This window comes from Ochotona princeps, chromosome 6 (assembly GCF_030435755.1).
Source record: "Ochotona princeps isolate mOchPri1 chromosome 6, mOchPri1.hap1, whole genome shotgun sequence".
NCBI classification, from domain to species: Eukaryota; Metazoa; Chordata; class Mammalia; order Lagomorpha; family Ochotonidae; genus Ochotona; species Ochotona princeps.
This window is the reverse complement of record NC_080837.1, coordinates 26,234,234-26,248,645: the sequence shown is the minus strand read 5'-3', so window position 1 is coordinate 26,248,645 and position 14,412 is coordinate 26,234,234. Positions and strand designations below refer to the sequence as shown.

At 35.3% G+C, this 14,412-nt stretch overlaps 1 protein-coding gene across 2 annotated transcripts in view; it reads left to right on the top strand.

Moving 5' to 3' along the window:
- The window catches only part of UNC13C (unc-13 homolog C), a 577,988-nt gene that overhangs the window by 213,194 nt on the left and 350,382 nt on the right, over nt 1-14,412 (top strand). For both annotated transcript variants that reach the window (XM_004578069.4, XM_036495361.2), the window contains 2 exons: nt 4,530-4,757; nt 6,602-6,743. In XM_004578069.4, coding sequence (XP_004578126.2) covers nt 4,530-4,757; nt 6,602-6,743 — 370 coding nt within the window. The remainder of the gene's footprint in view (nt 1-4,529; nt 4,758-6,601; nt 6,744-14,412) is intronic.

Genomic DNA, 14,412 nt, shown 5'->3' with positions numbered 1-14,412 from the left:
CAACAGGAAAACAGTATGCCAAAGCTATGACCATGAGGCCAGGTACAAACAACACTGAATAGTGACAGTGTTGTCGCTGGCTAGATTTTAGTTAAGAAAGAAAAAAATAGGATATACATTAAAATATTATAAAATTTGAGTTTGAGTTATTATTATTTCTTAAAAGATATAAAGCAATATGTTACCAAATTTGCTAAAAACAAAAATGTCTTTCTTCCTGCCTTCTCTCACATTTTCTGTTTTTCTTCCCTTGCTAAATAAAATACACTGAAAATGGAAAAAATTCTGTTACAATTAATTTTTTTTTTCTTTCCTGAATCATGTCAGTTAGTTTTTAGCTCTTGTGATCATTGGGACATTTTTTAAAAATCTAAGTTGTTTTAACATATGATTATGGCAGTACATTGTCAGATGTTTATTTCTTCAACATTTTGCTGTTTCCAAATTCATTCTGAAAGTTGCATTTATTAGCAATATTTTAACTGCATGATTTGGAGATGGCGCAGCAGGAAGTGATTGATCGATTTTGCTTGGTGGCAGAATAAACTACAGTGAAATGTGGTTACTTAGAAGCAGAGTCCTGCCTACTTCTGCTATCAGAAACGGAGTCATGCTGGAGTGGAGCTGAGGCTGTATTAGATCTGTGCTTCTCAGCCGTGTCTAGGTCATTCATATCACGGAAATCTGCTGATACCATAAATAAGGTTTGGGTTACTTTGGTTTTTTGTTTTGTTTCGTTTCATTTTCTGTAGGGGAGGAGAGCAAACTGTGGCCATTAAGTTTGAGAGATTCCCACTTTCTTCTAAGGAGAAGTTTGATTTTATGCTTAGCGTATTGATGGGTAGTGGGAGTGAGGTAGGTAACAGAATAGAAATATTTTGGGACACCTGTTGAGAGAACTAAGAAAGAAGAGATCAAGGGAGAATATTAAAGTTTTTTATATGTAGCTAGACAGTTGTTTAGAAAAACACTAAAGTTAGAATTTTTCCATGTAGATTTTGAGACATTCAGATATTTTTGGTGGTAATTTAAGATTGTTAAACGTAGCTTTCTGATTAGTTGTTCCATAAACTGTGTAAAAGAGAAATATTTTGACTTGTCTAGGATAAGTTTGTCTCTGATGTTGAATTCTCTTTCCATGCCAAAGTCCATTCTTGTATTTTATGATCTGTTGTTTTTAGAAGTAACAGTGGAGCATTTCATTTGCATAGTGTGTTATCTTTTAAAATATTTGACCTTCTCTTTCTCTCCTTTCATCTCTTTTATGGCTGATCTCTATTTCCTGTTGACATATTACTATATTTACATGAAACTACTAGACCTTCTACTTTGTAGAAAGACGTGTGCAAATTTGAACCAATCTCTGATTACTGAGAGATAAGCGAAACAATACTGAAACAAAATAATATACTCAAATGAATGCAAGGTCTTGACAAATTTCAATGATCAAGAAATAGCTTGATTAGGAAAATAAGAAAAGATGTGTGGGTTTAATAAACAGTAGGAAGTTAAAAATACTTATAGATCAGTGACAAATTACGTGTCTAATATGAATGAAAGCAAATCAAAGTTGAATCAGTTTATTATCTGTAGATAAAAACTGTAACGTAGAAATAGGCATTTAGCCTAGTGGTGGAGGAACCAGTTAGGAGACACTTGGCTCCAGCATCTAGTTTCCTAATAATGTGAGTTCTAGGAGGAGGCAACTCCAATGGCTCAAGTGATTGAGTTCTGGTATCTACATGTGATACATTGGTTGAATTCTCAGTTACTGCCTTTGTCCCTGGTTGTTGTTGAATATTTGGAAACTGAAACAGTAGATGGAAGTAATTCATTTCTCTCTCATTTCTCTCTCACTTCTCTCTCTCTCTCTCTCTCTCTCTCTCTCTCTCTCTCTCGTCCCCTTTCTGTTCCTCAAATATAAATAAATAAAAGATGTTTAAAGCTGTAATAGCAGAAAAACTTTAAAGCTGAAAATCTTTTCTAGAAATAGCAGAAATAAAAACACTTTGGTCCCTGCTGAAATGCTCTGAGGATCTTGGTCTGTGAATCTGTCTCTGTTTGAACATACTCTATATCCACACCAGGGACACTGATAAAAAATTTCAAAGTTATTCATCAAGATTTTTTTTTCTTTCTTTCTCCCTCCCTCTTTCTCTTCTTTCCCTTCCTTCAAGAAGCACTCTGAGACCAGGAATCGGATTTGTTTGGGGGAGAAATCACTCCAGACTCTACCTTTGATTTTTGAAGCTATTGCTTGAAATGATATATATTGTATGGGTTGCCATTAACTGGGCTGTTTCTGAACTTGGAAAAAATAATCCAAAGTGCATCTAACCCTGCAGGACTTGGGCACTCTTACTTAAGTGTTTGAGTGTACTAGTAACCACATTAATGATAAGTGTTTAAAGCCTAAATTTGGAAAGAGTTAACATTTATAAGACACTGTATCCACAGCATTTTTTGAATGGCTATCAAAGACCAAAATTTTGTAGCCCTTTGAAACAAGTGGATAATGTCTTCCAGCCAGGAATATCCCTTACATTTAATGAACATTTTACTTGTGGGTAGCTGCAAGTATTTAGTTCAGGAATAAAAAGTTTCACTGTTTCAGAATTACTCATTGTGACACCTGCGCTGTTGTGTTACAAGTTAAACTGCCACCTGGGAAACTAACATCCCATTTGGACACTGGTTTGTATTTCAGATTCTCCATTTCCAATGTATCTCATTGCTAATACACTTGGGATAGCAGTAGAGAACAGCCCAGGCGCTTTGGCCCTGCCACCAAGTCAGGAGACCCTATTTGAAATTTCTAGTGTCCAACACCTGTCTAGATTAGCCTATTACAATCATTTGGGGAGTAAACCAGTGGTTGAAAGAGCTCTCTCTGTGTATCTCTCCTTCTCTGTAACCATACCTTTCAAATTAACATATACATATTTAAAAGTAAATTACATTCTAAGAGAAATTGTTTAAGCCATTTTAATAAATTAGCACTTAATTGATTAAGGGTACAAAATTTACAAAAATGTGTATCCTAGGGCATTTTTCAATAAATGAGTAGAACTCACAGAATTTATTTTAAATTACATTAAGTGTAAATCACTCATTTTCCAAATTCATTTAAATATGTGGCTTAAGTCCATAAAGTTAAAAATCAAGGTTAAGGTGGGTTATCTGCTTTAGTACCGCTGGAATTTTAATCTCAGTTTTTATGGTACATATCCTAATTACTGTCAATATTTGTTTTCTACTTTAGGAAACATTAAACTTTCAAATAATCTCTTTTACTAAGTTTTTGTTCTCAAACTATATAAAATGCTTCAAGAGAAAATTTGATAGTTGACTACTCTCTTTTTATCTTTTTATTTTTGAATCAAGTTCAATACTCACAGAATTCGATTCAAGGCATATTATTTAAGATATGCAGATAATTGATCCCATCAATCTGCAAACATTTTTATGAGATATATGCCTATTTTTATAATATAATATTTCAGAAAAATTATAAGTTTCATAGTGTTTACAATCATGTAGATTAAAATTGAAGCTGTTGTTGACTCTTTGACATGTTGTCGGATTTTTTTTTTTTCTACAGGAAATCTTAGTTGCCTCTCTGCAATCATAAAAGATTTTAAGAGTGGCAGTTCCTACAGAGTCGTGAGAAAGGCTTTTATCTTCTCACTTGAGATTCACTAAGGGATTTTTGATTGGAATCTTGGTTCACTATTTACTTGGGTAATACTGAGCAACTGAGGGGTTCCCCATAGCAACAAGAATATATCTGCTGGATATAGAAATAAAGGAACTGAGAAGGGAATATTGCAAATGCTCCACTGTCAGAAGGATCTGCACCACAGATAAAATGCTCAGAGAGACCACAAGGATCAAAAAGCAATATCTTAAATGTCAACAAGTGAGAAGTCAGATGTTCATAAATATGGATACGCAAGAGGAAAAAAGCCTCAATGTGACACTTGATATTATCTCCACTAGCTTCTAATTTTGTTAAACTAACTGAATTATATTTTTTTCAATTGAGATTTTAGTCCATACTTCAATGCACAAAAAATGAAAATGAAAATTTGTAAAGAAAAAGTTGAATGCATTTAATCATAATAAATCCAGTTGAGAAAAATAACTTGATGAATTCAGGTGGTCAGAGAACTGATTTGTAACTGATGTTTGTTATTTATATTCACTCGGGAGACAAATATATGCCTTTCATAAAATATTGTGTGTATTCTCTTGGATTTTGTTTTGAAAACTCAAGCAAAACTACAATCCATAATTTCTTCCAAAAAAAACACAAAAGCTGGGAACCATAAAGGTCCATTTACTTGCATTAACAAAAACAAGGACAGGTTATTCTGCATCTCTGCCTGGTAATTTGTTCCCCCAAAAAGCCAACCTGAATTCACAGGCTTAAAAATCTTTCTCGTATTTCTCCTTCTCTTTTCCCCTCAAACCTGCAGAAAGTTACTGTGTGTGTGCTCACGTCATCATCACTGACCTCTCCATTACAGGAGCAGCAGAGAAGAGTTCTAAGCATGGTGCAGAAGATAAGACCCAGACCATTATCACAGCAATGAAAGAAAGAATGAAGATCAGGGAGAAAAACAGACCGGAAGTGTTTGAAGTCATTCAGGAAATGTTTCAGATTCCTAAGGATGATTTTGTGCAGTACACAAAGGCAGCCAAACAAAGTGTTCTGGACGGGACATCTAAGTGGTCTGCAAAAATAACCATCACAGGTAAGACCCTGTCTTCTTCACAAGTTTTATTGCATGAGAAGATATTTATGTGTCTCAGAAAATCACCACTAATAATTATAGGTAAATAGAACTTAATCTTGTCAATTTTGACAAGAGGTCTAGTTGGTATTTCAGATTGCTAAAATATGTGCTAAGTAATTGCAGTAGTTTCCACCTTTTATTCTCATTAAAAATTCTTTCATCGGAAAACCCTTCCTGGTTTTCAATACACTAATCAGTTCTCTGCAATTTACATGATTTGCTTTGCTTTGCTGCCAACTGTGACATAAATTACAGCCAGCCAGCCAATACTTCTTCTGTTATTTAAAAAAAAAATGACAAAGCGTTTAACTTATTCACTGTTTGCTCATTGTTTGGTCCTCAAGCAAAGGAAATGTGGGCCTAGTGATCTCTTGTCGTTTGTACATTTGTAATACAGCAACAAGGAACATATGCATCATGTCAACATTTACCAAGCCTCTTAAAATATTCATATTGGCTTTACAAGACTGTCCTTTCACTAGGATGAGTTGTTCGTTACTGACAACGAAACTCATAAATAAGTAAAATTTAAATCTTAGACCTTTGAATTCTCTTGGATAATGTTTTTCACATTCTATGCATTTATATTCTCATTTTCTTTCTCATTAATCTATGAAGATTTACAATACTATGTTTTGGTACATATAGGTAATACATCTATGCATGCAACCAAAGTTTATTAGAGACAGAAGCCAATGTTGCTCAAAGGAGAACTTAACCTTCTTTAAAAAAAAATAGAAACAAAAGTGTATGCTTTTACAATAATGTGTAACATGCTATCTTAAAAATACATGTATATTTATATAGTTACATTTATGTGTATATATTCACATATATAAATAGATAAATCTAGCCAGTTAGCAAATGCATGAATTAGAATTTTTTGCTGAGAGCACATTCTTTTTATGTCTTTCTTGAATACAGTAAGTTGTCATTAACTGCAGTCACCTTGCTGCCATAATCTCTAAAAGTCTGTCTCTCCTTTAACTGCTTATGTGCCCTTTGACAACTTCTTACTTCCTCTAAGTTCTAACTCCATTGCACTCTCCATTTCTAAAGGCATTAGGTTTTGTCGGATAGCACAAATGAGTAAGATGATACAGTAATGGTCTTTCTGTGTTGGTTTATTTTCTTTAACAACATGTCCTTCCATATGATTGAAAATAGTGGATTTCAATCCTTTTTAGTTAAAAATGGGAAAAATTTTAAATAAATATTTCCCCCCAAATCATACAACTGGCCAATAGATATATAAAATATGTCTAACAATATTAATTATTATGGAAATATACATTAAAAACACAATAAGAAATCATTTCACATGTTCTAATGGCCCTTATTCAGAAAATAAGCAACAACATGCTGTTGAGGATGTGAAAGAAAGGAACCTTGCGCACATTGTTGGAAGGAACGTATATTAGCCCATCTCCTACAGAAAATGAGATGAAAGTTGGTCAAAAAGGTAAAAAGAGAACTTGAATATTTGGCAGTTCCATTACTTAGCATACATTCAAAAAATGTATTTATGCTGAAAACACCTTGTACTTTCATGATTATTACATTGTTCATGGTGGCCAATAAAGGGAACTCACCTGAGTGTCCATCAGTGGATTAATGGATAAAGAACATGTTGTATCCACACTCAAAAATGCTATTCAGCCATAAAACACAAAAGGAAGATTTTAGTATTTACTTTGTCTTTAGTTCAACTGTTTCTTAATGTCCTGAGATTAGAAGCAATGCCAGTGCATCTGCTAACCCAGATAGCATTATTTTGAAATGCTTATTTTGATTTATTTCAGTGGTTTCTGCACAAGGCTTGCAGGCAAAAGACAAAACGGGGTCCAGTGACCCTTATGTTACAGTTCAAGTTGGAAAGAACAAAAGAAGAACTAAAACCATTTTTGGAAACCTGAATCCAGTATGGGATGAAAAGTTTCATTTGTGAGTAGATATTGTGACACTGTTACAAACGTTACAATATTCTGAGAATAAGTTTAAAACAGGCATTCAATATATACAAGTGGTGATTATATCATGTTTTAATGATCTCATATCAGAATTTAAAGAGGAGTGAAACTGTTATGCCATTAGCATCTCATTATAGTTATTTTTTTCTGTGTGTTTAAAAAGAGTGAACAAAAAGAATATACAAAAAAGTACTTTGTAAAACATTTTTAGATGGCTCAGTTGTGATCAGTTTTCAGAAAGGAAAAATTAAATTTCTTGTAATTATCTTGAACTATAACTTGAGTTGATCCAAAACAGCTTAGAACTCCCTGGCATCATTCAGCAATATCTCACTGTCTGTAGATGCAGCTTAATGGCAACAGAAAGACTTAAAGGGTCACCTGGCCCATGTCTTGGAATAGAACTTTGCCTATTGCATCTGTGTTGGCGAGATGGTTGATGGTAACTTTCATGAATTCTCATATTTTATGGGAACATCGCTTTTTGAACTTCTGATATCTTCTGCCTAACATCAGAAAACATGTTTTCTCTTAAGGGTTCTTTTCTGTTATTCCTCATTGGAGAAACAAAATCAAAAAAGAATAAGGAACTTCAATTATCGCTTGATAGAAATGAAACTATCTAGTGAGGGAGAAGTGGAATGTTCATTTGCAGGCTCTGAACATTGGCCCAGGAGCCGGGGATATTAACTCGGTCTCTCACGTGGAGGACAGAGAAGAAATTGTTGGCTCACTATTTCTTGTCTCCTAGACATGGTAGCAAGAAACTGAATTGGAAGTTTTAAAAAGCAGGACTTGCCCCAGGCTTGGTAATGTGAGGTGCAGGTGTTCTAATCAGCAGCTTAAGCCAATGAGCCGCAAAATCCACTCCGCTAAGTGACTTTAAATTCAGTGATTTCTGTTTTCTACTTTGTTTACAACTGACTTGAAAACAAATCTGGCTACCATGTTAAGCAAGTGAACCCAGGACAAACAGCTTATTTGGAATTGTAAGTGGTAGTGTGCAAGAAGCAGTTTTCTGGTGTATATGCTCTGATGAAGTAAAGTGTTAAGACATAAATACAGATTACTACAGAATTAATTAGAGAATTGGGCTGTTTTTGCTTTCAGACTTACGAGAGACACCAGTATCCCTCTGTGTTTAGAAGTAGAAGAGAAAAGTTGCAGTTGAAAATTAACATCCCTTATGTCATCAAGTAATTCAATAAAGCAGACAGACAACAGAGGAAAGGTAGAGATACTGACAAATCAGATTCCATAACTCCTAGACAACTTCCATTGCCATGCAGTCAGGCAAACACAATGCAGCCAGAACTGCCAGGTGTGTGTGTGTGTGTGTGTGTATGTACACATGTGCATGTTTTCCAGGAATGGCTGTGAGTTTAAAAATTTGAAAACAATTTAATTGTATGTAATTGACATAACATTAGATGTACATATATAAAGCATAACATGCAAGTTTGACATAGGTGTACCTCTGTGAAATTGTCAAAACAGATACCGTCAGAGGTAACCATCACCCTTGGACTGTTCTTCATGCCCCTTTGAAAGTTGACCATCCTAACGTCCTTGTGTCACTGCTATCCAAAATCCGCTGCTCAGTGATACAGACTTCTTTGTACTTTGCCTTTTCTTTCTTTTTAAATTACCATATAGAGAAAGGATTATATGCATTCCAAAGGTACAGTTCCAAGAAGATAATCACACTTTCCTTGTGCCTCTGTTTCTCCCCAAACCCTCACTCCTTCCCTCTCTTCAGCAGTATTTGCAGTCATAATTTTCATTCATTCTATATTTACAGTATTAATTCACCACTTATATTATTTAACAAATAAAAAGTAAACATACTCAGCACAAGACCCCATCTCCAATGCTGTCTAATCATGCACATAATGACAGTCCCATCCAAAAGTGACACTTTTGTTACTGTACTGTACTGTATGTTCTGTATTAGCTTCTACAAGTCAGAGAAACATCTTTCTTTTCGAGTTTCATTTATTTCCAGTTGCATCCATTTTGTTGTGAAAGGCAGGATTTAATTACTTTTTGTGGCTGAATAATATTCGATAATGTATACTGGTGATCAATTCATGGATATCTGGGTTGATTTCATCTCTTATTTATTGTAAATTGAGCTGCAAAATACATGGGTAGAAAAACACACCAAGACTGGATTTGGATAATGTTTTCCAACATACTTGATAAAATTTATTATTTTTTGAATTTGGAATGGTAGAATTTGTAGAAAAATTTATTTTGTTCCATAGGATTCCTTTTATTCGGTAAAATTTTGTTGCAATCCATTCGTATTGTAGGGTATGATAATTTTTTAATACTTGGTTAAATGTTGCTGCCTAGATATTTTTTTTATGCATTCACTTCTGGATAGAATGTTGGGTTGTTTTCAGTTTTGTCTTTTTGGAAATGACTTATTAAGCATGATTAATTCTCACTTGTATTCATTTTGTTGCAAAAGACTGAGCTTCACTGTTTTCCCAGTTGATTAGTATTCCATCCTGTGTATACCACCATTTCTGTAACAAGTCACTAGCTAAACGTTTTGTGTGATTCCACATCTTAGCTATTGTGAGTGAAGCTGTGATGAACATGGGTACATCTAAATCTTTAATATGCTGATTTCATTTCTTTTGGGCAAATTTCCAGGAGTGGAATGGATCGACATATGGTATGTCTGTTTTCTCTTTCTGAAGAATCTCTACATTCTTACATTCCCATCAACAGTATCTGGCCAGAATTTATCGTTTTTCTTGGTTTTTGAATGATGGTGATTTGAACTGGAGTAAGGTGAAACCTCATAGCAGTTTTTATTTTTATTTTCCTGATGACTACTGACTCTGAACATCTTTTCATGTGCCTGTTGCCCATTTGTATTTTATCCTATTCAAAAAATTGCTCTTCATATCCTTAGCCTATTTCTTGACAGTTTGTTTTATTGTCATTGAGTTTCTCAGTTCCTTATATTTCCCTATGTTAATCTTTTATCAGATGAATAGTTTAAAATGATTTCTGCCAATCTTTCTGTTTTTACTTTGTGGAGTGTTTCCTTTCTTGTGCAGAAGCTTTTTAGCTTGGTTCAATTTTTGCCTTTATTGCCTGTGCTGCTGGAACTTACTGAAGAAGTCTGCCTATGTCTATGTCTTGCGGTATTTCTTCTGTGTTTCCAAAATCTAGTGCTTTGATGGCTCGAGGGCCTTAGATATAGATTCCTGATTTAGTGTGAATTAATATCTGAATAAGGTATAACGTAGGACTCTTGTTTCATACATTTGCATATAGAAACCCAATTTTTCTAGAAATAATTTGTGGAAGAGTCTGTCTTCTCTCTAGGGAGAGATTTCATCTCATTTGTCAAAAATTAGTTGGTTGTAGATAGATTAATTTCTGGGTGTTTATTTTTTAATGTGTCTACCCTGAAGTGGATCAATTGTTTATTGATATTGTTTCTCTGTTTTTTTTCTATCTCTGGTTTTTCCCTCTGTGTTTCATTTCAGATCATTTCCACTACAATGTGTTTAACTGCCTTTTCTTCTTTAGTGTGTTTGAAATGTACCGAAGACACTTCATTTTTTATGTTCGATGTTTTGTTTTCTATTTAACTTTCCAAATATGTAATACTTATCGTAACTGTTCTTATGTCCTTAACTGGTCAGTCAACGTTTCTGTAATTTTGGTCACTTTTGACTCATATATTATCCCATTATATGTTTTTATGTTGTGCTACTTTGCATGATCAGTCATTTGAGATTAAATTATAGACACTGAAATATGACCTTGTTAGTTCCTGGATATTTTGGCATCTTATAAGTATTATTTTGGATATATTTTATTTACCTGGGAAGTACACAGCAGTTGTATAATTCATTGAACCTTAGATTTGCAAATGTTAGATGAGAGTGAAATAGTGCTCTGTGACAGGTAATTATTCCTCACTCTTCAGGAAGGACTTCCCTCTGCTTACTGACTCATGGTTTTTTTAATCTGTCCAAAGTTGTTTGTGGACCTGGTGTTTGAGTAAAAGATTTCCTGCTTTAAGGACTCTCATCTTGGCCTTTGATAATTTCTTCACATGGATGTACTTTTAATTATGTAGCTAGTTCCTCAAGAACTACCTACTGATGGTTGAAATATTTCTTCATTCATCACTCTTTCATTTTTCCAGCATTGTGCTCCATGACTTCTAGGTCCTGCATTTTTTCCAAGTCCTTAGTTTTGTCTTTTAAACTCAGAGAGTTTTACCATCTCTGCCTAGGTTTTCCTTGCTTGGTTAATGGCTGGGAAATTCTCTCAAAATGACATAACCCTAAAATTTATTTTGTTTGTTCTGCTTCTCCAGGATCACTGTTCTTGATTTTCAGAGTGCCACTGTGTTGAAAGCATTGCTTTATGTTACTTGTTCACTTTGATTGTTCATATGGGAAGAATCTTAGATCCCTAGTTAGTCCCTCTAGATTGGACTAGAAAGTCTGGACATCTAAATGTAATTGATGAGAAAATAAATAAAGCAGTATGAGAGCCAGTGGAGGACATGTCTGGAGGTATTTTATCCATCAGTTACCAGTTATGGTCTGTATGATAAAAAATATCGCTGCAGATGAATTCAGATGTAAAATGATTTGTTAAACAGACCAGTGTCATGGTGTAGAAAATCAAGCATCAACCTGCGGCCCTGGTAGCACATATGGATGTGGAGGTTCTTGTCCTGACTTCTCCACTTCCATTCCAGCTCCCTGCTAGTATCCCAGGAGGGCTTTGCAGGATGGCCCAAGTGCTTGGGCTCTTCTCCCTATGTATGGGAGACTTGGAGCAAGCTCCTGGCTTTGCAAGAGTCCAGCTCTGGCCATGGTGGTCACTTGGAGAAATGAACCAGCAGATTCCATCCCCTCCATTCCCACTGTGTTGTTTCTTTCTCTGCAAGCTTTCCTTTGCAATAAGAACAAGTAGATCTTTGGAAACAATTATTTGTGATAATGCTTTATCCTGACGAGCCTTCCTCTTGTGTAATCATGCACACTGATAAGTGCATGAATATGGAGAAATTACCCAAGGCTATGGTAAAGTTCATCTGAAAGATGTAGGTAGACATGGGAGTTTGCAGTATTATCCAGGTTAGCAGAAATGCTTTTACCCACCACACACGCTAGAAAGCATAATTGTTCTTTGCAGGGAAGTATGTAGTAGAATGGGCCATTAAACTATAAACCCAATAGAACTTGGGTTTTTTTTTTCTTTTCATCATTTAAAGAAGTTGGGAAAAGCACCATGTTATATATCATTTTCTCTTTTTCAGTTGACTCATTCTTATTTCAACAATAATTTATTTTCTTGTATTTTGCATGTTCCACTCCTCTATTTCCTTTTGATAAAAGGAACCATTTGGATTGGCAATAACAGCATATGCACTTGTTATATAATATTACTTTCATATAAAAAGAAATTTAATTTAAAATCTATTGTAGCCTGTCAAGCATGGAATGTATGTCCCTTACTTTTTTTTTTAACATCATCTTTATGTGTTAACTTTGTTGAATTTGGTGAAGATACATTTGTAATTGTAGTTGTTCATCTTTTTAATATCAAAAAAGTGCCAATATATTGTAGACATTTTTTCACCAGTTTTAAGAACTCTGAAATTCTGTGTCTAATAGAGAGCCTCTGTTACTAGCCTCTGTTACTAGAGGGCCTATATTGCTAATTGCAGGAATCCTGTAAGAATGGTTCCTATGCAGAATTTCATTTTACCATGAAAATGGCACAAGAGTTACCTTTGCTTTACAAATGACTGTTCTCAGAAGAAGAAAACCAGTTTATTGTGTTTTTGAGTAAACATTGAAAAATAGGTTTCTGTTACAAATGAACTAAACCAAGCCTTCCCCTACTCTGTCCTTCAAACTGGGATGTGAGAAGGTGCCCTGTCATTTTGAACATGGAATGCTTTATTCACAGCATGAGCTTACGTTTCATTTCAAGTAATTCTTTTCTGACTTGGTGCTTTTCTAGTATGAAAAATTAGGATGATAATTCATATCTCACAGCATTGTTACCTTTGTTGAGATAATGTATATACATTGCATGACAGTTGTATTATTAACATTATTATTGTGAGTACATATTCAACAGTCATTTCCTTTGCACTGAGCTGCAGGACTTTAGTACAAAGGTAACAGCAGTATTCTTGTGCCAGAGAAATTGTGCCCCAAATGGCAAGGTCAAGAAAGAATCAATAAGTAGAATGCTATAAAAAGAAAAGGAAAGTCTTGCTATGATACAAGTCAGAGAAGTGAGACTGAACAAACAGCCTGATAGATTGACCAAGTCCATCATTATGCTGATGAGAAAATTAAAGTTCAGATGGGTTACAGCAGAGCCAGTGCTGTTACAGAGCAACTCCCTGTTCTGAAATCACAAAAAAGAAACAAATAGAAGTTTAAAAGTGTGTCTTTTTCCTATATCCGAAGTTTTACTTAAAAGAAAGGGCGGGTGGGGCTGTGACCTGAAAACACAAGCAGTCAAAAAGCAGGTGAAATAAAAATGTAATTAGAATAATTTTTCAACAACGAGATTTGATTCGAAAGCTTAATTTGACTCCTCACTCCTTTTTTTGGCATTTGGGTATTCTCCAGAGAATGTTTAAAATGTTGTTCTTATTTATTTTGGGAGGTGAATGATATGAAAGAGGAGGGAGAGAGGGAGGAAGGGACAGAGGCAGAAAGGAGGAGAGAGAGAGAATATCTTCCAAGCATTAGTTCATTCTCCACATGTCCACAATAGCTGGTACTGCATCAGGTAGAAGCCCAAGGACTAGAATGTGATGCAGATCTCCCATGTGAATGGTAGCAATCTATGTACTTGAGCCATTATTTGCTGCCTCCAGGGTGTGCTTAGCAGGAAGCTGGAATTTAAGTGGAGTCAGGAAAAGATCCATACACTTGATATGGGATATAGGTGTCTCAAGATACATCTTTTTTTTCATTGTCTTTTTTTTATTATTATCATTTTATGATACAGCTCCATAGGCCTGGGATTTCTCTTACTTCTCCCCAATTCCCCTCTCCTCCAATGAGTTCCCCTATATTACTACAACAGTATAGTTCTTCATAAACAGTCATAAGTCCAACATTGCAGTAGTGGACAGTGCTCATTGTACTTCTGGATAGCGGATTCTTCTCTCTTTAGGCAGGTTTGTAAGCTGTGTCATCCATAGGTCTACAATTTGAGTTTATTGCAGTTGGTATCCAGTTCTTTGCTTGCAGTCACTTGTGCCAGTCCCATCAATAGGTGGCGAGTAGCACAATTCACTGAGCTTGTGAGTTCGCTCCCAGCTCAGTGCATGCCTGGCTCACTGTTGTGCCTGCAGTGTCAAAGCCTTTGCCACTCTCTACAAAATGGCACCTGTTGTGCCACTTGTGGAATTGTTGCTCTATTGGCTGTTAGCTCTGGGGCCTACTCAGACATGTTTTGGGTGGAACCTGTAGGAATCCACGTTGTTGCAATTCGCTGAGCCTGAAATGAGTTTGCTCCCAGCTTAGTGCATGTACAGTCCTGTCCCATAGCCTTAACACTCCTGTACAAAATGGCACCCAGTTAGTTCTAGGCGGGGGTGCAGGTGGGGGGACTGGAATCTG